The 23,770-nt window shown below is 29.4% G+C and overlaps 2 protein-coding genes across 3 annotated transcripts; one reads left to right on the top strand and one right to left on the bottom strand.

Moving 5' to 3' along the window:
• Positions 1 to 6,876: 6,876 nt before the first annotated feature.
• LOC101264787 (CDPK-related kinase 5-like) lies at positions 6,877 to 12,126 on the top strand. Its single transcript, XM_004233385.5, has 11 exons — positions 6,877 to 7,658; positions 8,864 to 8,994; positions 9,266 to 9,307; positions 9,446 to 9,554; positions 9,902 to 9,980; positions 10,154 to 10,450; positions 10,531 to 10,643; positions 10,823 to 10,930; positions 11,014 to 11,076; positions 11,172 to 11,339; positions 11,642 to 12,126. The coding sequence occupies exons 1-11, from the start codon at positions 7,134 to 7,136 to the stop codon at positions 11,780 to 11,782; spliced, it is 1,776 nt and encodes a 591-aa protein (XP_004233433.1). The 5' UTR covers positions 6,877 to 7,133; the 3' UTR covers positions 11,783 to 12,126.
• Positions 12,127 to 14,484: 2,358 nt separating this feature from the next.
• On the bottom strand, positions 14,485 to 17,631 carry LOC101265400 (uncharacterized). 2 transcript variants are annotated; one of them, XM_004233387.5, is made up of 5 exons: positions 17,164 to 17,631; positions 16,709 to 16,968; positions 16,503 to 16,596; positions 15,514 to 15,628; positions 14,485 to 14,893 (listed from the first exon to the last, which is right to left on the bottom strand). In XM_004233387.5, exons 1-5 carry the CDS (start codon positions 17,297 to 17,299, stop codon positions 14,698 to 14,700), a joined length of 801 nt encoding a protein of 266 aa, XP_004233435.1. In that variant the 5' UTR covers positions 17,300 to 17,631; the 3' UTR covers positions 14,485 to 14,697. The 2 variants fall into 2 exon arrangements, with proteins under 2 accessions (XP_004233435.1, XP_010317164.1); XM_010318862.4 differs by having other exon boundaries at positions 16,527 to 16,596; positions 17,164 to 17,629.
• Positions 17,632 to 23,770: the final 6,139 nt, after the last annotated feature.

The following is a 23,770-nucleotide window of genomic DNA, read 5'->3' as shown; positions in this document are numbered from 1 at the left end:
TTGATGCTTTTTCAGTGGGGATGCGTGATGATAATCCTTGAATACGCTTTGTTAGTACATTAACTTATGTTAGAAGCTGGTTAAGCTAGCTTATAAGCATTTTTTGGGCTTACCTATACGTTTGATAAATACCCAGTGTTTATCACTCGAGCCATAAATTTATGGCTTTTTAAACTACAAAAGACTTTGGTTTGTCCAAGTTTTTAACTAGTATATTATCGTTGAAATTTTTTCTGATTCTTAGAACACCCTTTCCCAAAATAAAACCCCAAATTTTCTCTCCACTCTATGTCCCTTGTTCCTCCTTTTCTTAATAAAGGCAATTTAATTTTTATAAATATTGGATATAAAAATCTGAGGGTATACTAGTTGTTATAACAAAAGAACAAATTTTATAAAAATATAGTTGTTTATTTATAAAAGGAAAAATTTCCTATATATACGAAAACAAGGTCATATAACGTATAAGTAATTAATACACGTAACTAATAGCAACATAATTATTATAAAAAGAAATCTATAGCAATACATAACTAATAGCAACATAATTATTATGTTAACAAAAGAAATCTATAGCAATACGGTTGAAAATGTGTTAGACATCGCATCGCATAAAGATATGCAGAATCAACTAATTAGAGGAGTGAGCCCGGAACATAAATAAGCCATAAAAACATAAAAATGATCAAAATAAGCCAATGTTTTAGTACGTAATTAAAATAAACTTAATGAAAGAAAAAAATGTTATTTTATGCAATATTTTAAACGTTTTTTTGTGAGCTCATAACGTATATATTTTAATAAATAAGAGAATTATGAAACTGTTTCTTACACTTTGTAAAGTGTAATTTTTTCTTACACTTTATAAAATGAGAGTCTTTCTTACACTTTATAAAGTGAAAAAAAATCTTGCACTTTAAGAATAGTTACTTTACATGTAAATTATATATAACATAAAGTACGAAGAAATATCGAATCTCAAACTATAAAAGTCCAAAATCTTTTACTCCAAGAATAAAAGGAATAGTCAAATACGAAAGACTTATATTTTTTTCCTTTAGGTTAATTAAAAATAATTATAAAAATAATATTCTGTCAAACAACCTCATTTGGGTTCCACTGGCTCGTGAGCAACAACCTATACCACACTATTTCATCAGTACAAACAGATTTGATGGTGTCTAACTTGTGTTTGGACATACAATATGAAGTCATATTTTATAACTAATGATTGAGTATGCAATTTGAAATTTAATTTCAAATTCTTCAAAAAGCATGATCTCAATTTTAAAATTTTAAAATGTAAAATTTGATGATGATATATATATATATATATTAAAAAGAGACTCATTATTCTGAATTTCGCGAAAATAACTTTTCTTGAAATGTAAGATTTTCTTTCACTTTATAAAATGTAAAAAGAACTTATTAAGAGTAAGTAAAACTTATACTTTACAAAATGTAGAAATAATTCTGTTTTACAAGGTATAAAAAATAGTTTCACTATATATTAAAATATACATGTTATAAGACTAACGGAACTGAAATATTGCATAAAACAAAATTTTTTCTTCCACTAAACTTATTTTAATTACTTATTATAATAGTGACTTATTTTGATCGCTTTTATCTTTTTGTGACTTATTTAGATTCCGAATTCCTAATTAGAGCAAGTAAACTATGACATAGAAATTAATTATTGACATAGTAATTTTACTCCATTTAATTATGAAATGAATGGATTAAAAGTTTAACATTTTCACAAAAGTATTTTTTCAAAATAATTAATTTAAAATATAATAAACAAAATTATTTATTTTTTTAATTTATTAAAATAAATAAGTAATTAATAACAACTTTAAAAAAATAATTTGACACATAAAGTATTAGCAAGCTCTTATATGGCAAAGTGTTGTGACAAGAAGTCCAATTCCTTTTAGGTACTGGTTCCAATAATCCTCCCACCAAAGGATTAAAGCAAGATTTGACAGCTTTTAAGTTTTAAAGGAAGCTTTGTTGTGCCAAATATGACCCTAGTGCTGCTCCAACATCTATTTCTATATGTATATATATATAAATAGAAAAATTATAAATCCACTAAATTATAATCGGAATGAAATCAAACAAAGAAAATATTATTATGATTTGATTTGATTCGATTCAATTTTATGTTAAAAAAACATGATAGTGTTGAATATCTATCTTTAAAATTGATTTAGATAGAGAAAATATTTTACTTTCCTTTAGTGTTTCATCATGAAATTAATAGTACTTACTTATTTCAGCATAACTTAATATTTTTAAATTTTATTAATATTTTAACTTATAATTAACAATATTTGTTTTATACAATTTCATTATCTTTATTATTAAATATTTTAGTACTATTTTGTGTGGCCCGCTATCTTTATTATTCATTTTGTCTTCTTTTATTTGTCTATACTTCTCATAATTTCCGTGGATCCTTTTTCTTGTCAAGGCATGCATTTTTTCTTTTTCTTTTTTTTTTTTACAAGAAAATGAGAATTATTATTTTTAAAATTCAAGTCTAATATCGAAAAGATAAATCCCTAATGAAAAGAAAATGAAGTGAAGAAGAAAACAAAGCATAGAGATATGTACCAATGAGATAAAGTAGGGATTGGAAACTCTATGGACCACATTGTCATGGCTACAATTTGCACATAGTGAAGAAAAGATTGAGAGGGACAATGAAAACAATTGGATGGTTGGGGCTATTACTTTGTCACTGTCGAGTACCCAACCTTATAACACTATCACTTTTTATTTTTAGGGTCTCAACGCTATATAGAGTAGAATTATAAATTTAATTTTTTTTATATATTCATGTGAACCAAGTTATATAGAACTTCATTTTTTACACAATGAAAGCATTTAGAAGTGGACTCAAAATTTAAAGATGTAAGAACATTATTATCTTTAACATAAATATCAGTAAAAATTTCTATAATGATGTTGGAAATTAAAATATCGTATTCGATTGGTCATTGATAGTGTGAGCAATAATATAAACACAAGTATATAGGTCAAATATGATTTCTATGTTAATAATTGAATTTTAATATAAATGAACCAATTGAGAGAGATAGCTTAGTGGTTAAGGTAGTTTAAAATATATGTACATGCTATCACAATTTAATAGTATATACTAATTTCTCTCTCTGTATATATATATAACACACGTCCTATTACCATCTATTTATAACTATAACTATACATATATAGATTTAAAAAATGTTATAATACATAAATATAACATTTAATTTGACGTAAGTTGACAACTATTATCTTTAATTTTTGGTTTGCATAAGCAGACACTTGTATAAAATTAATCAAACGAAAACACATTTGTCCTACATGACAATTTTGTGTCCTACATGGCATTTTATGTGTATTATGCCATTTAGGATATATGTATTTACTTATTTAATTTTATACAAATTTAAATATCTACTTGTGCACACTCAAAATTAAAAAGCATAATTGTCCGCTGAAATCAAATTAAAAATCATGTTTATGTATTATGTCAGAAAAACAACGGATTCAATTTCTATTCACACACTTTTACTTATAAAATTGGATTCATTTGAAGATGAGAGACAATAAATGTGGATATAATTAGGCATATCACATATGTGTGATTTGGTGCTGACTTTTGCACAACATTAATCAGGATTCTTTTGGAGCAAGAATCATGAATCCATCTACTTTGGCAACAAAAAGAAAAAGTCAAACACTACTTAAATCCTATCCACTTACGACAATGACAATATCCAAAAATGATGTTTTTAGAGTACAAAATTAGTGGAAATGGACTTAAGGGTTTGACTACAACATTATTTTAGTTAATCTTAATCATTCAATTAATACTTGTCCGGCAATAACATAATAATATCCACTTATGTTTCTTTGTTTAGAGATCAACCTACAAAATAATTCTTCAAATAAACAAGTCAACCCTACATAATCACTTCATGTTTATAATTTTCCAATCCCAGTGGAGAAAATTTCGTGTCACCAAATTGAAATTAAGAAATAATATGTATATTATATAATAGCTAGATTCCAATAAAGTAAAATAGATACTCTTAACTTAAAAGACAGAAAGTAGAGCCTTAATTAGAAGTTAGAATCACTTACATTTTCAAATTTAATTTAAACGCACTTATGAGCTAAATTGCGATAATAAATTTATTTTATTTGCGCAAAATCTTGTGTAAGCCATTGTTTATATATTCTTTTATTGCCTCTAGAAGATTGAAAAAATTAATGTCATCTTATGTCTTTTGAAGATGATCTCGTGCAGTAACGCACATGTTGAAAATCAAATTCAACAATCATCCATGGGTTGTGCCGTTGTAGTAAGATTGTTGGGATTTATCCATTATTATTAATTAAATTTCGATTCGAACTCTAGAATTAGAAAAATCATATAGAGTATGCTACCTCGGAAATGAGCCCTATAATGTTCAAATTCGAATAATTAGTAAAAGATTCCAGTCTCCAATATAAATATGGACCACCAACTTCTTCATTTTACGTTTTTTAAAGAAAGATCAAGCATGAAAGTTTTTTTTTTCAATTGTTAATGTTGTTTCCGTGGCAGACAATTCAGCCACCCCTCTCACTTATTCCTATTGTCTATGTCTATCCAATGAACCTGCACTAGTTGTTGCAATTTGTATTTTCATCATACCATACGATGTACTACTGTTCTAAACATGTAATTCCTCGATCTCTAAGAATAACTTAGATCAGAGTGGTCAAAAGTCATGACGTTTAATTTTTATTTAAATTAGGACATTACCTTTATATGAAAGAAATGGATCTGGAGCATAACTTAACCTAAAAATTAGCTCATAAAATGTAAATAGTAAGAAAATAAATGTTTCATTACTCGATTACCGATGTTGGAAACTTAGTAACCTTTATATGCTCAATATTGTATACGGTTGGAGTTTGAAGTATATAACATGAGACAAAATTATATTATAAATCAAGAATTGAGATGGTTGAACTCTATTTCATATGAACAAATGAATTTTTAAATTAACTCAACCCTCGAAGCTAGTCATGAGTTGATTGTCAAAACTATAGAAGGAAATAAACAACTCATCCAAAAGTGGGGTGGGGCCACATTCAAGCAATGGAGTTCATATGAGCTTAGCTTGTTCAAATTTTTTACTCATTTTACATGTAGATTACAAGTTAAAAATAACAAAAAAATGCTTGATAAATATGTATTTGATTCTCAAAATTTAAATTAAACGAAACTTGGTTGACGTTTTGTTTCATTGCTTCCCTTGAAGGTGGGGGGACAAGCACGAGTGAGATTCTATAGTTGAAACTTCAGATTTGCTATGCTTTTCAAATAGCTTTGGCGTCTAAATCAAGACTACTTTGACAACTTTTTTTATGAATCATGAATGTACATACACCTTAAGTACATCAATTTTCACTACGTGAGTTTTGATCCTACAATAACTTCAAATTAATATAGGTTTACAATAAGAAATTTAATAAATTTCTTTCGATAAAAATTATCTAAATAAAAGCTATTGAATTCTCGTGAATCAACAAAATTGATACGTAGATCTACCATTGTCTAATCTGATTTAATTATTTAATTTGATACAAAGAGGAAACTAACTTAGTATATATACTTTAACATTGAATTCCTCCATATGTGCAACTTCGATCATGAGTGGTATGATGGAAAACATCATATAGATTAGAGTAATAAATAATATATATTCATTTAGTTTCAATTTTAGTGACACATTTCAAATATCAAGATTCAAATAAGTCTATATTTGATTATATATCTTAAAAATATTTTGAATTATTAATTATTGTGATTTATAATACTTTTTTAAGTAGTTTATAAATATATAAATTTTATTTTTTAAAAAAATAAAAATTTCATGTGCAAATTAAGTTTAAGATTAAGAATCAATTGTCGTTTATGCATTAAAGGTGGTCATAGTCGATCATCAAACTCATTGTACGCAGTATGTTGATGTATTACTATATTCTTACCTACTTGTACAAAGCTAATTATTATCAGTACATGGTAGGATCATCATGTCACCTAACTAAAAGGTCATTCATAACGTAATTACAACTAACCAAAAAATAATTGTTTTGTCTCTTAAAATAAATCCACTTATTGTTTTCTTCATAAAAAAGAAAAACATTTGTTTGAAACCACCAAATCAACACATAATCTTCCAAAACAAATTCAACCATAAGTTAATCCTTTGATACAAAATCCAGCTCCAAGAATATCGTCTAATGATCAATAAAGTAAATTGAGAATCATGATATATAATGATTAAATTTTAGTTGTTAAAGACAAAAAAAATAAAGTGACTTATTCTAAAATATTATAGTATTGATCGATAAAGTACCTGATTGGTAAAATTAGTTGAGAATTAAGCTGATAAAAGATAACAAACATAACGTGAAATTAGTTAAGAATCAGAACATGTATAAACTTATACCTTTTTGGAACCCCAATATAACCCACAAGCATTTACAACCTCTGTCCTTTGGGTGAGTACACTGTGGTGAGCACTAGGTAAACAATTCCACTTATAATAACCTACAAACGACACAAGAAAATATAATTCTTTTTTGTTTTATAACTTATTAATCAACAAGTCCGATTTTGCTCACTAAAAGATCATCACTAGCTTATTACACATAATCTATTATTATTACAACATAAAATATATTTTATGAAATTAATCAAAATAGTCACTTTTAACGTAATAATTAAGAATATGGAATTGGAATTATCTCATAACAACTCTGGGCGGTATAAATAGACATACACATCACATCATTTGGCCCCATCTTTTGGTTATCTGTTTTATCATCTTTCTCTTTTATGGAAAGCAAAAAAAACATTCAGTTCAGCCTTAATTTAATTTCCACAGAAGCCAACGTCTACTCTTTCCTTTTCTTTTTTTTTTTAAATTACATCTCTCCAACGCCATTCATAAAACAAGAAAAGAGAACAACAAATGCCGTTTCTCAGTAATTTAAACAAAAAAAATTCTCATGCAAAGTTTTCATCTTTGAGCTAACTAAATTCTTCAACTAATTTAATGGGTGGTTGCACATCGAAACCTTCCCCTGAACCCAATTATTCCAACAATGATCTCTATGCTCCCGACGGAACTGCTATTCCGGCTAAAGATAATAACAGCGAAGATAGTAAGAGCAAGGAGGGAGCTGAAGTGGGTAAAAAGTCGCCGTTTTTTCCATTTTACAGTCCAAGTCCGGCGCATTATTTTTTTTCAAAGAAGTCACCGGCGAGATCTCCGTCGAATTCTACGCCCCGGAGGTTTTTTAAGCGGCCGTTTCCTCCGCCGTCTCCGGCGAAACACATACGAGCTGTGCTAGCACGGCGGCATGGTTCTGTGAAACCCAATGCAATTCCGGAAGGAAATGAATTGGAGGGGGGTGGGGGTCTTGATAAGAGTTTTGGGTTTTCGAAGAATTTTGAAAACAAGTATGAACTTGGAGAAGAAGTTGGGAGAGGGCATTTTGGGTATACTTGTAAAGCTAAGTTCAAGAAGGGTGAACTTAAGGGACAAGAAGTTGCAGTAAAAGTCATACCCAAAGCAAAGGTTTGAAATTTTTTGTTAAGTTTGATCTTTGAGTTAATTGAATTAACTTTGCTTACTGTTTCTTGGCTTATAGTGGACAGATCTGCTCAGCAGGGAAATAATATCTCTTTAAAGTTCATAATTTTAACAGTTCAATTAATTTGAACATATTTGAAGGTCGTGATAATCGAATGGTGTAGAAAAATATTATTTGTGTTCTTCGTGATAAAAATTTGAATCTTTTTGAGTTTGGAGGAATGCTGAAATTCAGTAGCTGTGAATTAGGGATAACATGTAAACCTTATCAAATGGATCCATCATGTTCTGTATGTCTCGGGTTGACCGATTATGTAAGTTCGGAGCTGATAAAGCGAAACAGGGAAGAAGCCACTAGCAGCTTGAAATATATTCGGCATGATCTTTGGTATTTCTAGTTAGTCTTAAGGATCCAATTGAATTTTCGTAAGAAGCACACTTATCATTTGCAGATCACTAGAATTCTGTGTCTAATAAATGTTGTTTCTTCAATTCTCAATTTGATGCTCTAAAGGTAGCATTAACTGGGAGCGGGCATCATCAGGGATTTGAACCCTGAGGAAAAGGTCATCATCAGTAGTAAAGCAACCAGCTCCAACCAATCTCCTTTTCCCTTCCTTTCAAAAACCATTCATATTCTAGAGTTTATAGGTTCATATTGCTGAACAATTGCATTCTGAATTTCTAAGATGATAGAGGGAAAGAGCTCCAAGTTGGAATCCCAGTGGAGGCAAAAGCATTCTGTCTGACTGTCCAAGCCTTGGCGGATAGAGTTAACCCAGTAATACTGCTGGTGGGAGGTAGCAAGTGGTGTGGAATTAGTCGACCCAGACACTACAGTTATCAAGATAAAATAATCTTATGATTGCTTTATCAATATCATCAAGTTCAGCTGACATTATGTATGATGGAACTTTAATATTCCTGTAGTTGGAGTCATTTTATGCGTTTTTCAGAATATTTGGCGTGTATGTTTGTCTCTGCAGTTTGGTGGAAAATAACTGCTGTTGGATGGAACTGATCTGCAAAAAAAAAAAAAAAGAACAAAGAAAATTTGTGTTGTTTAAGCTGCTTTCTTGTATTTCTGGCATTTTAATTGTGCGTTGACTATGTCGGGGCATCCTTGGGTTATATTTCTCCTCCAGATTCCTCTGAGTTATCTGATACTCATCTTTACTTTTTTTTTTCAGATGACCACGACGATAGCCATTGAGGACGTGAGAAGAGAGGTGAAGATATTAAGAGCTTTAACGGGACACGAAAATCTAGTAAAATTTTATGATGCATACGAAGATCACGAAAATGTCTACATAGTGATGGAGTAAGCTTAAGCCACTCAACTCCTGTTGCATTTGTATCTATTGATGGCATACAGAACCTAAGTTTTAGCCTAAAGTATATTTTGTATGCATTATCAATCTGGGTCAAGTGGTATCATATGAACGTTTCTTCCTTTGATGTTTCAGTAAAATATGGATTTGGTTATCACATTTTTTCTGCAGTTGCTATTAAAAGAATTTTGTTTGACTTGCTAATTTTCATGTTCGCATTGCTCTTTTGCAATAGAGCTGATCAATCTTGTCGAATTTCAGGCTATGTGAAGGAGGCGAGCTTTTGGATAGGATACTTTTAAGGTAATCCCTGTTGTTGTTGTGAATAAAAATTTCTTTTATTTTTCAACCTTGTCAGTGTTGACTCTTAGTAAATCCTTTTTATGAGATCAAGAATATAAATTTCAATAATATATTAAGTAGCATCCTTCTGTGTTGCAGAGGTGGAAAATACACTGAAGATGATGCAAGGGCTGTGTTGACACAAATATTGAAAGTTGTTGCATTTTGTCATCTTCAAGGTGTGGTACACCGGGATCTTAAACCAGAGGTGCGAAAGTTTACTAGTTCTAAAATGCTTGCTTAGAAAGAACATACATCAGTTTATATAGTGAATCATCTCCCTAACCCTCCGTACCCCAATATAAAAAATAAAAAAAGGAAAAAGGAAGCCCATCACTTGAATGGATTAGGATGAGATGTTAATCAGTTTCAAATGGTCACATTTATTGCTCAAGGATATGGCATGTGCTACTGGGAATTAAGATTATTTTTCAAAATCAGCTATTCTTCTTGCATTTAATGAAACTATAATTTGTTAGAAAAGATTTCCTATCTGCTTTGTTTTCCTCATTTCGATAACTCTTTCAGCTCTAACTGTACCTTTTAATGGACCAGAATTTCTTGTTCATGTCCAAGGAAGAAAATGCACAACTTAAAGCCATCGACTTTGGGTTGTCTGATTTTGTGAAACCAGGTTTGTCCATTTGCACTTGATATTAATGCTAATACTTTGTGACTTTGGGAACCCCTCCTTAAAGAAAAAGAATATAAATAGAGGAAAAGAAATATAAAAGGAACTGGTTATTCATATTATTATTCAGTAGCTACACAACTTGTGATTTAACTTGCAAACATATTATTTTGCAGATGAAAGGCTTAATGATATTGTTGGTAGTGCATATTATGTAGCGCCAGAAGTTCTACACAGATCTTATAGTACAGAGGCTGATGTGTGGAGTATAGGTGTTATTTCATATATCTTGCTGTGTGGTAGCCGTCCCTTTTGGGCTCGAACTGAGTCTGGGATATTTAGGGCTGTTCTCAAAGCTGATCCAGGTTTTGAAGAACAGCCTTGGCCTACATTATCTTCTGAAGCAAAAGACTTTGTGAAACGTCTCTTGAATAAGGATCCACGGAAAAGAATGACAGCAGCTCAGGCCTTGGGTGAGTTTCTTGTGTCAACTTAGAAAAGGGCGATTCTGTTCTTTATTTTTCTGAAACTTCTGGAAGACTTACTGTTTCAGGTCATCCTTGGATAAAGAATAGTCATGACGTAGAAGTGCCTTTGGATATACTGATATTCAAACTCATGAAGACTTACATGCGTTCATCTGCTCTTTGGAAAGCTGCTCTAAGGGTAGGTGTGATGCAATTGAGAAAGCTCTTTTGTTTCTCTTTAGTCTTTTATGTACAATTCTATCAATGGAGTGTTAACGCCTATTATTGAGCAACTCTAGTGTTTGCTTTCTATTTATTTACATACTTTTCATTTGACTTCTCTGCGTCTCTAATTTTCTGTCATTGGAGTTTTTGCAGGCGTTGTCAAAGACATTGACCGTAGATGAGTTGGTCCATTTGAAGCAGCAGTTTGCACTGCTGGAGCCAAACAAAAATGGCACAATAAACTTGGATAACATTAAAGCGGTTTGTCTTCTTCCAAATTTAATAGGTAATTGTTTCTATGGTTTTATGGATGTTTCTGACCTTTATAAGTATGATATCTCCAGGCCCTGATGAAATATGCAACAGATGCCATGAAGGAGGCACGCATTCATGATTTCGTTGCTTCAGTATGCACTAAGTCCTTCATATTTAGTTATCTAACTGAATCTTGTTAAGCTCTAACTTGTGTTGCTAAGTTTTCTTGCCCCTCTTGTCATGTCAGCTTAATGCACTGCAATACCGAAGGATGGATTTTGAGGAATTCTGTGCTGCTGCATTAAGTGTATATCAGCTTGAGGCTCTTGACCAATGGGAACAACATGCGCGCTGTGCATATGAAATTTTTGAGAAAGATGGCAACAGAGCAATTGTCATAGAAGAATTAGCTTCGGTAATTACCAATTACCTGTTTTTTATTCTCAAATTTTAACTGATCTCTCCGTTTGTGTCTCATATAAAAAAATCTCTTTTTTTTCTTCTTCTGTTGGGACGGATCGGAGCATTATCCTTCTTTGCCTTTCTTTGAGAATGATAGGAGCGTTACTCCATTCCCTTCTTTTTTGTTTTATCTTTTTCCATTTCTTACTTTTTATTGGGAGAGGGATGGAGCACTATTTCTTTTGAGGGCTGGAAGCATGTAAGTAATTAGGAAGAGAACCTGACTAGTTAGTCATTTTTGAATTTCTGATCCAGGAACTTGGTCTTGGTCCATCTGTTCCTGTTCATGCTGTTCTTCTTGACTGGATCAGACACACTGATGGAAAGCTTAGTTTTCTTGGTTTTGCAAAGTTGTTGCATGGTGTGTCAAGCCGCTCAATCACAAAAGTTCAATGATTCCAGCTTCATATACCTAGCATGTACGTTAGTGATATGTGATGCAGGGACCAGTATGCGGTTCCTTTGAGATGAATTCCTAGCAGAAGATGTTTTTATCTTGGCATTGGCACCATGTCATATAGTTTTTGTTTTCCTTGTGTAAATGAATAGTTAGTTTCTGTTTGGTTACAGATGATAGTATATCTCTCAGCTGGTTCCTAGACACTTATACAAGATGTTCTAACCTATTAGACAGCCCTCCCTGACCACTGCCATTGCATTGTATGATTGTATCATCGTGTTTGTAAACATACGCCTTTATAGTTGAAAAAAATTCATCACTTTTTTGCTTCTCAACCAAACTGGAGAACTTGTGGCTTTGAAACGACTCTGCCCCCTGAGTTAATCATCAACTTTTCAGGTAATGGAACACATATAGCCTTCTGTCAAGTGTTGCTGATTAGCTCCTATCTTGTTCAACAGTAAAAATTGAGATTTACATCATAACACAAGTATGATATGATACGCCTTTCCTTCGTTTAAACGGAAGTACATCCACGATGTTGTATACGTTCTCAACAGTCTCAGGCAGATTAATGTAACAGGCAATCTGCTGAGCAAAACTTTGTTGAAACTAAAAATTGGTCATTAGTTTTCTGTTTTTGTTTGATTGCTTTTTTACTCAACAATCTTGTTTGGAAAAGCAATGAACTAAAGTGTGTCTTACCTCTAACATTTTTCAGTAAAAAAAAGACAGTTTTAATTGGGCTTCTATTAGCCTTTCTTAAAGCTCCATCAAAATAGATTGGGCTTCTAAATTTGTCTGTATAAGCCTTTCTTGTAATTAAAGAATGAATTGAAATCCAAAATGTTTATTATCAATATGAAAATATCTTACATCTTAACAAGTACATTTCATGTCAATTTGACAATTGTGATGGGTCGTATAATCACTGAACTTTCGTTAGACCTTTTGCGGGGCTTCAGCTAAAGCTACAAAAATTACACCAGGCGATAATTGAACGTGGTCTTGAATTTTTAACTTCGCTTATGATTACCTTAAAAGTAAAAAATTTCAATAAACAACTATGTTAAGAAAACAACAACGACAAAAATATTGATGAACATTATTTCATACAGATGAGAAAATTAATAATTTCAAAGCAGGTCGATAAAAGAAACAGCAAAAGTGAAAAGACAGGCCAAAATACTGTATGGGGAATGAGGATTTGATTTGATGAATCTAATGATTTATAAGTCGTTAGCGACCAAAAAACAATATTGGGTGGACCAGAATATGACTGCTAATTATTTGTTTTGGTTGGTCCAATATTATCTTAGATGACATATCATTGTACACTCAATGGGCTCTTTTTCTTTTGAGTTACTCCGGTCTCGTCCGTTTATTTTTATTTATCATGTTATATTTTTTAAAATTTAAATATTAATTTAGTTAATTTTAAATTAATTTGATATTCTGAATAAAAGATTTAAATATTCAAAAATTATACAAACGTACTATAAATTGTTATCTTTTACTTATTAATATAAAAAATATATTATAAAATATTAATTAATATTTATATCATTTAACTCTAGAAAAAAAATTAAATATGAACGGAGAAAGCATGTGATCGGAGAAAGTGCCTTTGTGTGTTCTCTATTACAACACGAATTCCTATTCTAACCGTGCAAACATCTGCCCCTCAAATCATATGCCTTTTCTTCCAGCTGAAAGTGACATAAAGAGCTACCACATCATAAAAATAGTTACCAAAAATATACTTATACTCTCTCCATTTCATTTTAAAATAGTTACCTAGTATATACTTATACTTTCTTCATTTCATTTTATCTGTTATCTTTTTCTATATATATTGCAAAATAGAGTGATGCTTTTTATATATTTGGCTAGAAAATGGTTTTACTATTTTTAAGAAACCAGCCAAATGTGTAATTTACCTTATTTTCAAAATGGGTTGGATTTGTTAACTTATTTGTATGTTTTTTAAGATAATATATATATACATATAATTAATTAGTTTATTTACTTTTGAGTTGATGTGGAGTTTTATGAAATAAAGAATACTTTGAGTTTGTGGTATTAAACTAGAAATCTATATGTAGAAAATATCAAAAGATCCTCTAATATCAAACCCACAATTCTAGCATGAAAAACATTTTTACATTCCTTTTTTTATCACTAAACCATCAATTTAGGGTTCACAAACTAATATCCATATATATATTTATTTAATTTTCTAATACAAATGTAGGATATATGAAAAAGAAATTAATTTTGTTCAAACTATGAATTCCGCCTAGCTCCATCTTTATTTATATAATGTCATATATCAACAATTTAAATGATGAACCCACGAGAAAATTAATATATATATATAAATGAAAAGGCTACTATGTATATGCAGGATAAGGGATAAAATAGGATCATTAGATAATCATAGAGCAAAATAAGAATAAAATATTAAGATAACAATGTAATTACCGAACAAAATAAAAAAAATTCGTGATTATCTAATGATGAATTTAAATGATATTATGTAATAAAATTAAATAACAATCTAAATAAATATTATATTTAAACTAACACTACAATACCAAACACGTACAACCATCCGAACAAGGAGTTTAACAAACCGAACTAGCTGTTCGAAAATATATATGCAAAAATTACACTAATAACAAAAAAAAAAAAAGAGTTATCAATGTTTAAAAGTAAAATCCAATAACTATTGTTATTACACATCCAAACCAAATTAACTAAATCATTCACACTCTAATAATAATAAAAAAATGTCTATAAAACACATATCATGCCCTTTTGTAGATAATAAAAGCTAGTAAAATATAGAATAATATAATTTCACACCTGTAAAATTAATAAGGAATATATAAAAGTTTATGATTTGACCTTAGATGTATCTTTGGGTGGAGGGGTGAAGATCAATCTCTTGGGTCCAAGCAGATCGATCTTGGATATGCAAATGCCAGTAGGTCTGAGCCACCCCATCTGGGTCCATTAATTCCTCTCCGGCCCATACGCCGGTTTGTTGCTGCTCTGGTTCCCCAACCAACAACCTCTGTTGTGAACTTGACCCTATTGCCCCCCTGTTATATATATTTTAACTTATGTATAAAAATATTTACACTAACATTATACAGGTAACTAATACGTATCATTCTTGGCCAAAAAATAAATAAATAATAACTCGTTTTGATCAAAGTTTTTAGAAGGTCAAAAATATTTTCTTTTTCTTAAGGTAATTGATCAAATTTAAATAGCAAACGGTTTCTTTTCCTCAAACTTTTGTGAAAAGCGTCTTGATTAAAAAATTTAGTTGGCTTAAAAATACTTTTCTGAATATATTGATCAAACACAAAATAAAAATATTTTGTATGCTACGTCGTAGAACAACATATATGCCATGTTGTTTTTTCTTTCTCTCTCTAATGATCTTATGGGATTATGATTAAGCTACATATATTCCCAAAAAAATATCCCAGCAAAAGGAATGAGTAGTCATTGTTACATATATAAATACAGCTAAAGGATTCCTTGCATCTTATGGAATATTGTTTTTTTTTCTTTCTCTTTTTACGAATAACTTAAAACTCTAATTAAATAATATCATGAAAATAAAAATAAGTAATAATTTCTCTTTTCAAACCAAAAAAAGAAAAAAAAAAGAAAGTAAAAATAGAATCTTAGAGAGGGCAAAAAGACTAACCGGGCGGGTGCACCGACGATGCCGTGGATGATGACATGCGCCACGTGTACTCCAAGAGGTTGAAACTCCTTTGCCAGACATTGGGATAGCCCTCTCATTGCAAACTTTCCACAGCCTAACACAGAAACAAACACAAATTTCATTAGTTTAAGGAAAAATAGTATGATATATCCGCTTTTAGTTCGTAGCTAATATATTCCTTGTTATAAAAGTAGCTCATATATATCCTTATTTATAAATAAATGACTCACATATACTTTTTTTCTTTAACGGAAATGAAAAAAAAGATAATTTTAATCTAAACTTTTTATCATTTTTTTCTACAATATATAACCCATATGAGTAAATTTAATCCTCGTCAAATATATTTTTTTGACTTTTTTTTATTTCAATGACTAATTTAGAATTATTATTTTGACAATCAAATTTATTTATATTTCACTAATATTCTTGTAAAACTTATTGTAGATGACCAAATTATTTTTTACGAATACAAAAATCAAATTACAATATAGACAAAAAAATAGTTTAATTTTTTTTCTTTAAACAAAGAAATGAAAGAAAAAATAAAATAAAAATAAGAAACTCAAATAATTATAATAAAAGAAGTCAAAAAATAATTTATGTATTAAAAAAATTAAAATATACCTTGAATTTTGATAGAAGAATCATATATACCTCTAAATAATTTTTAAACAAATTAAAAATAATAAATATAAATTTAAAACTAATATTTTAACTTCCGTTAAATGAAGGGTATATGTGAGCCATTTTGTAACGGCGAGGTATATGTAAACCGTTTGTATAACGATAAGGGCATATATGGGCCACTTTTATAACGAGAGATATATAAGCTCCAAATGACAAAATTGAGGAGTATATCAAACCCTTTTCCCATATTTTAATCCTAATTTTGAATTGTAAAATTTAGGTGCAAACAAAAATAATAATATTAAGTAAAAGAAAAATAAATTATGATGATCACGTACATAATTCAGAATAACCGGGTATACCACTAAGAGAAGCTGAACAACCGGTGAAAAGAATTGTCCCTCTTCCTCTTTCCACCATACCTAGAAGTACCTGACATTTTCAATCACAAATCGCTAAAAATTTTAAATTCGTCTCTAATGACATATTAATCCACGAACGTACATAATTAGGAATATGTTGTATGTAAAAAAAAAAAAGAGACCTGTTGAGCGCAGTGAAAGGCGCCGACGGAGGAGACAGCGAGAGATTTCTCAAAGTGTTCAATTTTAATGTCAGTGAAGTCTGTTGGGTGCCAAAATGTTGGTTGGTGTGCATTGTAAACCAACACTTCCACAAAGCCAAGTGATAGAACTCCCTCGAATGCCTCTCTTATGCTTCGCGAATCTGAACAATCGATACGGATTGCAAACACCTGCGCTTTCTCTTCTCTAGCTATCTCATCAGCAAATTTTGATAATCTACCTGTTCCAATAAATTACAACACACTATTAAAATGTGATCTCAGTACTCTAATTTAGTCATATATATACACCAAACGACAAAAGCTATACATCAATTTATGATTTAAAATTAATGAATTCAGAATACATATAGTTATATTTATTACAAATTTAAATTAACAGAATTTACTCACGATCCGTTTCAGAGAACACGAACCTAAGTCACGGGCAAGGATAGCAACGGTGTAGCCTTCGTGGGCGAACTTGCGGGCGATTGAACGGCCGAGTTTGGGGCCCACACCAACAATGGCAGCAATGCCTTTGGATGAGACTGAACTCGCCATGCTCCGCATCTTCAATTTTAGCCCTCCGTATGGTTTCAATTTTATCGGATCATGTCAAATCAAATGCAGCTTGCAGAATTTTGCGATAGTATACAAGTAAGATTATTTTACCCTACGGAAGGGATAATCGGATGGATTTTTATGTGGCGTACAAGAAGCTTTAATTTACCTCTTTGGCGGTGTCGTAGCTCATATCTGGACAAAAGTAGTGCACAGTACTCACTGCTCAGCTAAATAGCTAATGATTGCGCTACTGATAAGTATCAATCGCATCAATAACTCCCCCATGGCCATGCTCAAAAAAAATTCTTTCTTTTATTCGCTAAAAGTCAATAGTACACACTGAAATTTAGCTGCTCCAAAATAATTATCTACCTCTTTTCATATATTTTTTCCGTTTAAAAAAATATATATTTTTTAATTTGTCCAAAAAAAATGATTTAATTTTTTAAACGATATTTTAATTTTAATTTTTCATGTGACATGTCTATAATCACAAGATCAAAGGATAATTTTGTAATTTTACCTTTATAACCACAAGATTTAAAAGTATTTTTATACTCTTAAACTCCGAGTCAAGTCAAATTAGATCATTATTTGTGAAATGGAGGGAGTACTTTTTTTTCTCATTTTAGTCTATTTATAGAAAATCATTTTTTTATATTTAAATTTTAATTTCAATTTTTCATGATGCATATTTAAAATCATAAAATTGGAGAATATTTTGATACATTTAAAATATTTCCATATAGGAATTTTCTTTTACTTTTTTAAACTCTTTATCAATTAAAATTAAATTATTTTTTATCTAATCGAAGGAAGTATTTTAAATGTTAATTAATTATGTATTTTATCTCCATCCTTACCGCTGTAACAAATTTGAAGTAAGAATAACATGGTGAAAAATGTTTTTTAACATGTTAACAAATTAAATCATAAATGAGAATAAATAATTTAATGATTTTTGAAAAAATCAGTTTCATGTGTACTGTCGATTACGCGTCAGATCCAATTGGTTGCCATTGACTGTATAACAAAATCCAAATCATTGATCATTCCAACAAAAAATAACAAAATATCTCATGTAATTTTATGGATGGAGTTCGCAATATATGTGGTGTACGCGTATTTTTATTAATCTTTTTTATGAAATAAAATATTTTGTTTCTAATAAATTATCGATTTCAAAGCTCAAATCACAGTTAATGATATTTTAAGGCGAAATTTAGCTTTTTAAACCTAACACTAAATCTTGAACCATTTTCCTACTCTTAATATATTTTGTTGTTGATTTCCTAACTAAGAGTATGGCATCAGTAGTTTAAATCTTATTTATTTTCGTGGTGTAACTTTTTAATTTTTCACGTTTTCCTTTCATTCTTTATTTAATTTTTTTTTAGCATTGAGTTGTTTTATGAAATAAATTTTGTAACAATGAGGTATAGATGAATATAATAACTTTTCACCATTTTTTTAATGAAAGTACACTACAGAATAATACATAAATGAAACATTTTAAATACTAAAACGATTTCAAATAATAGATTATTGTTTTTAGTACTTAAAGAAATTTAATATATATAACCATTTTTGTTTTATTTTAATTTTGCATTTAGGGTCAAACAGGCACTACATAAATCAGGTGGAAACATACAAGTCACATCTCTAGTTTCCTTCTTACAATTCTGATTTAAAAGTTGTATATTATACATAATTAATACTCATAAAGTAATTATGCGTGTTGAATTGTTCCTCTTTTAACAATCCTTAGTAGGGAGCGATATTTCTCAAATGGAATCTTATTCAACACGAATTAAAATTAAAATTTTAATATAGATATCAAAACTTAATAGAAAACACAACATATAAAATACTTTTACAACTTTTGAAGATACCTTTTCCTATGTGTAAAGTCAAAGCCTAATCAATTTGCATATATTCCATTGGGTTTTCTTTGGATACCCCAGGTACGTTTACGATAAGCAAGTTACCAAGACAGATGCGTGCTTTTGGGGACGGATATGATTTATTTGATGGTCACGTAGAAAAAACTTACATTATTATTTTTGTTTAGAATATCAAAATAACCAGTAACTGTTATAATCTATGTCATAGTCTCTAAGCACTTTGTGCACACTAACTTAAAGTAAATCTCTATTGTGTAATAACAAAAAAAAATATTACATCATCTATAGTATGTAAAAGTTATACTTGGTTAATGCATGTAAATTTGAGTTATCAAAAGAAAGTAAAAAAATATAAACTCTTAGGGCTTGGTTAAAAAATGTTTCAAATATAACTCAAACGTGCTATGAAAAGATCTTATTTTTAATGCATAATGATTAAAAGTTACTAATTTGAATTCTGATAGTACATGATAAATAGAAGTAGAAATTTCTCTACTTGATAGTACATCATAAACTTGATTTTGATTATGGATTGAAGGATTCTGAACAAATTCTAGAGGTATCTTGTGAAAATGATACAGGATAAAACATTCCAATAAAAGTTTTACTAATATATACTTTTATTTTGTAAAAAGTGGGGAATATATACTTCTGCAAAAAAAGAAAATCAAGTTCTTTAAATTAATTGGTCCAATATTGTCAGTGTTTTGAAAAGGAATCCAATTATTGGAGAGGACCATCATGGTATAAAGTTTACACTTTAAAATCTCTTCAAATATCATTGTGTGCTTAAGTGATCCACGTCGACTCATTGACTAAAATGAAATGCATCACTTATTCTCCACTCTACGTACGCCTTAAACAAGAAAAAAAACGTTCTTTGCGTGGCCAATTCGAGTAGGCGTTTAGTCATAAAATTTGAGATCTTAATTTAAATATATATTCAAAATAAAGAAATTGTTCTATCATATATAAAGATTTCTTAAAGGATAATTAGTTATTAGTAGTGTTATTGGAATGTTTATTAAATTATGTGTTGTCGAAAAGTTTGTACAAGCAATCTCATACATAGTTACAAACATATATTTATAACAAAAATGAGGATATTCATATTGTTAGGAATTCATATTTAAGAGGAAATATATTATTCCTCATAAGTATTAGCAAAACGTACAAGTAAAATAGAGACACTATCGATTGAAAGTAACACCTTTAAACTTTTTTTCTTCAACGTACAAATTTAAACTTAGAATCTTCTTTTGTAAAAATAAAATAAAATATAAATATTTCTAAACCACATGAAATTACAAACAAAAATACTTTGAAACATATCGAATACTTACCAAATTAAACATTAGTGGAAGAAAATATTGATTTCTTGAATAATAATAGAATCGTTTTAAGCAAATAAAGTGTATTTGTGGATCCAAGTGGCTTTATTCCATTACTTTTCGCCCAAGTAATCATCAATATAGTCTTAGAAAAAAAAATAGAGTCTTTGAACCCACATGTCCTTATATGTTTTAAAAGTTGTGATCTATTTTGAATTTAATTTTTTCAATAATTATTGTTTTATCTATATAATATGAATTCGCTCTCTTTTTTAAGATTAAGTAAAATAATAAAGAAAAGATATTCAAAATAGATGTCAATCTTTGAAATTACAATAATATGTGGTATTTATGTAAAATTATAGCCTATTCGTACATATACAAACAAGGATATACTTTTGAGGAAAATATTTTACAATTTTTCATATATAGTTGTTTAAAATTCTTTTGGAAAATAACTTTAATTTGAATAGAGAAAAATAACTTTTTTTATTGCACTATTAAAAAAACAAATTACACAAACTATACCTTAAATGTCCTTCCCATATTTTAATACAACACATTTTGTCCAATTCTTGTAGCTCACACTACGGAACTACCTCACACTTCCTATCCACCATCTTCACCTTACATAATATTTATTTAAATTATATTCAACATTATTATGTAATATTTCTTTTTATTCATATACTAAATGCAAAAAATATATCGGCAAAAATTAATGAAGTGGGACCACTCCCTTTGGCAAATGAGGTGGAAAATAATCACTCATCTGACTTTTTGTGCCAAAAAACATGGGACCTGTCGTATAACACATTTACGGCAGGTTAAATTTTTAAGTTTGAGCTCTCAATTTATTTTTACTTTTTTTATTTGGTGTTTGGTACAGGAGTGGAGCTATATGGATGTCTTATTAAATATTTTTTATCAGAAAATAATATCACAAATTCAAGTAAAATAATAACATATTTATAGTTCAGTGATTTTAAATATTTAGAAACAATAAACACTTCAAGTGTTAACGCCTTGAATTTCACTAACTTTGAATTTTCTGATTAAAATAAAATACGTACTTATCAGTATCACTCTGTCAAAATTGAGAAGGCCTTTAAAACTCTTTATAACAAATTATTCAAAATATAAAAAAATAAACAGATATAAAAAAAAAATCTAAGAAAATTCTGACTGTGGTCCAACAAGGATAGAGTTTATCCCTTTATCAATGATGAGTAGATATCAAAAAATGTACTTCGTTGCAATAAAAGTAATAAACACTCGAATAATTGAGTTATTTTAAATAATAAATTTTAATTTAATGAATATGTTTTGTTTTGATTTATTTTTTTTTTTAAAACTCTCCTATCAATAACTTTTTGATAAAATTGTAATGCACCATCAGAGTCTTTTTAAGAACTCCGTGGCGAGGGCCAATTCCGGATTAATAATGAGAAGCCGTTAAATTAGTAGCAAAGGCATTAGGACGGAAGGTTGGTTGAACCGGGCGATAGCTTTGCAATTGATAACTCAATAAGGTACGCCATCCAATATAGACATAGATGAATGTTACATTAATTTAAGAAACAAAAACGACTAGATATACTAAAATTGAACCCATATATATCAGAAAAAGATGAGCAACAAAAAAATAGAGAAAAAAAATAACAATCTGATTTGGTGAAAGCAAAAAAAAAAGATGAATAAATCCTTCTACACTTTTTCTTTTGCATTTGTCAAATGTCCGCATTTTTTTTTTCACTTTCAACAATGTATTTGTTATTTTAATATGTATTTATAAGGTTAACCAATAAACAGAATTAAGATGAAATAGAAAAAATACAAAATAATTCGAGTTCACTGTAATTACTGTGTCTCCTTAAGAAATTTAATCTCTTCACTGTACCCGAGGTTATGGATTAATTTCTCCCAAGATAAAACCGATTAAACCTGTTAAAAAAATAGCGGTTCCTCAAATTTCTTTAACTTCAGCGAATTTCAGAACAACAACAAGTGATTTATTTGAGAGAAAAATATATGCAGAGAAGAAAAATTTCAGTGTTTGAAAAATCATAAATTGACCTCCTTTTATAGCCATTTTCAGCAAGAAACGTGTCTGTTCAGAGAAATCTGTTCAGACCTGTCTTTTGAAAAAAATAACAACTTTTCAAAAAAATGTGTCTATTAGGAAAATAACGACTTTTTGGAAAGTAACAATTTTTCGGAATGTTACCGGTACCCGCAAATTTATAAGAGATAATATTAACAGGATTTATTTTATTTAACAAAAACTGATTAAATAAATTTTGTCCAAAAAATTTATCAATCAATCCGAAGCCGAGCGATGACACGAGGGGGCATCTTCTTCTTAGCTCTTTATGAAATAATGGAAGTGTTTTCTTATATAAGGACAACAATTTCCCTTTCTTTTGCCGATACGGGAGAAATGACTTTTCATTTGCATTTTGCAAATGACTTGTCATTTTTCCTCCAAAATAGTTCCCTCACTTTTCATATTCTCTCTTTTCTTTTTCCATTCACACTTGCTAAACCTCAACAGTGTCACCCATAAATCTCGGCTCAAAGCTTTTACGGGAGCCACCAACAACTCGACTCTCTCCTCCCCACTTTGGATGTATTTTTCAAAAATCGATTTTGAAATTAAAGATGCATCTCTTCGACTAAATTTATAGATGAATAGCTAAAAAAATATACAAAAAATAGATACCTGATAATGTGTAAAGAAAAAATATATGAAGAAGAAGATGAAGGAAAACTACATCCTCAATAACTTGCAATCATAACTTAGATTGAGAAAAAAAATTGAAAATTCAAAAATAGAGTGATGGAGATACGAAAAAAGGAAAAACAATGTTGGAGTGATATATACAGTGATTATATCCAGAAAAGTGAGATATTATTAAAAACGAGGAACTTTTTATAATATTTTAGAATGATAGAAAATAGGATAAAAAAAATATGTATTGTTAAGTAATTTTTTCTTGTATAAAACAGTATATTTATAAGGATGAAATTTATTAACTTGTAATTTTTTATATTTACAATAAATATGATAATAAAAGGTTTGTTATAAAGGCAGTAGACTTGTTTCTCTGCATTAGTACTTCGAAGAGCATGCAAAAATGTTATGGGACTGATGTTCAATCATATACATTAGTACATGACCGATTCATTTCAAATAAAATTTGTAACTTTTGACATGAATTTTCTTAACTTCAACCTGTTAT

Source organism: Solanum lycopersicum, chromosome 2, assembly GCF_036512215.1.
Source record: "Solanum lycopersicum chromosome 2, SLM_r2.1".
In the NCBI taxonomy this organism is placed as follows: Eukaryota; Viridiplantae; Streptophyta; class Magnoliopsida; order Solanales; family Solanaceae; genus Solanum; species Solanum lycopersicum.
Note: the sequence above shows the minus strand (reverse complement) of the source record. Positions and strands in the feature narration are given on the sequence as shown.

What these genes read in the sequence shown, in the direction of transcription:
- LOC101264787 (XM_004233385.5), top strand. Translation starts at nt 7,134, where the DNA reads ATGGGTGGTTGCACATCGAAACCTTCCCCTGAACCCAATTATTCCAAC. An exon ending in GTCTGATTTTGTGAAACCAG is followed by an intron (nt 9,981 to 10,153) that starts GTTTGTCCATTT and finishes ATTATTTTGCAG; the next exon opens with ATGAAAGGCTTAATGATATT. An exon ending in TCATAGAAGAATTAGCTTCG is followed by an intron (nt 11,340 to 11,641) that starts GTAATTACCAAT and finishes TTTCTGATCCAG; the next exon opens with GAACTTGGTCTTGGTCCATC.
- LOC101265400 (XM_004233387.5), bottom strand. Translation starts at nt 17,299, where the DNA reads ATGCGGAGCATGGCGAGTTCAGTCTCATCCAAAGGCATTGCTGCCATT. An exon ending in CCTTTCACTGCGCTCAACAG is followed by an intron (nt 16,597 to 16,708) that starts GTCTCTTTTTTT and finishes TGAAAATGTCAG; the next exon opens with GTACTTCTAGGTATGGTGGA. An exon ending in ACCCGGTTATTCTGAATTAT is followed by an intron (nt 15,629 to 16,502) that starts GTACGTGATCAT and finishes TTTCTGTGTTAG; the next exon opens with GCTGTGGAAAGTTTGCAATG.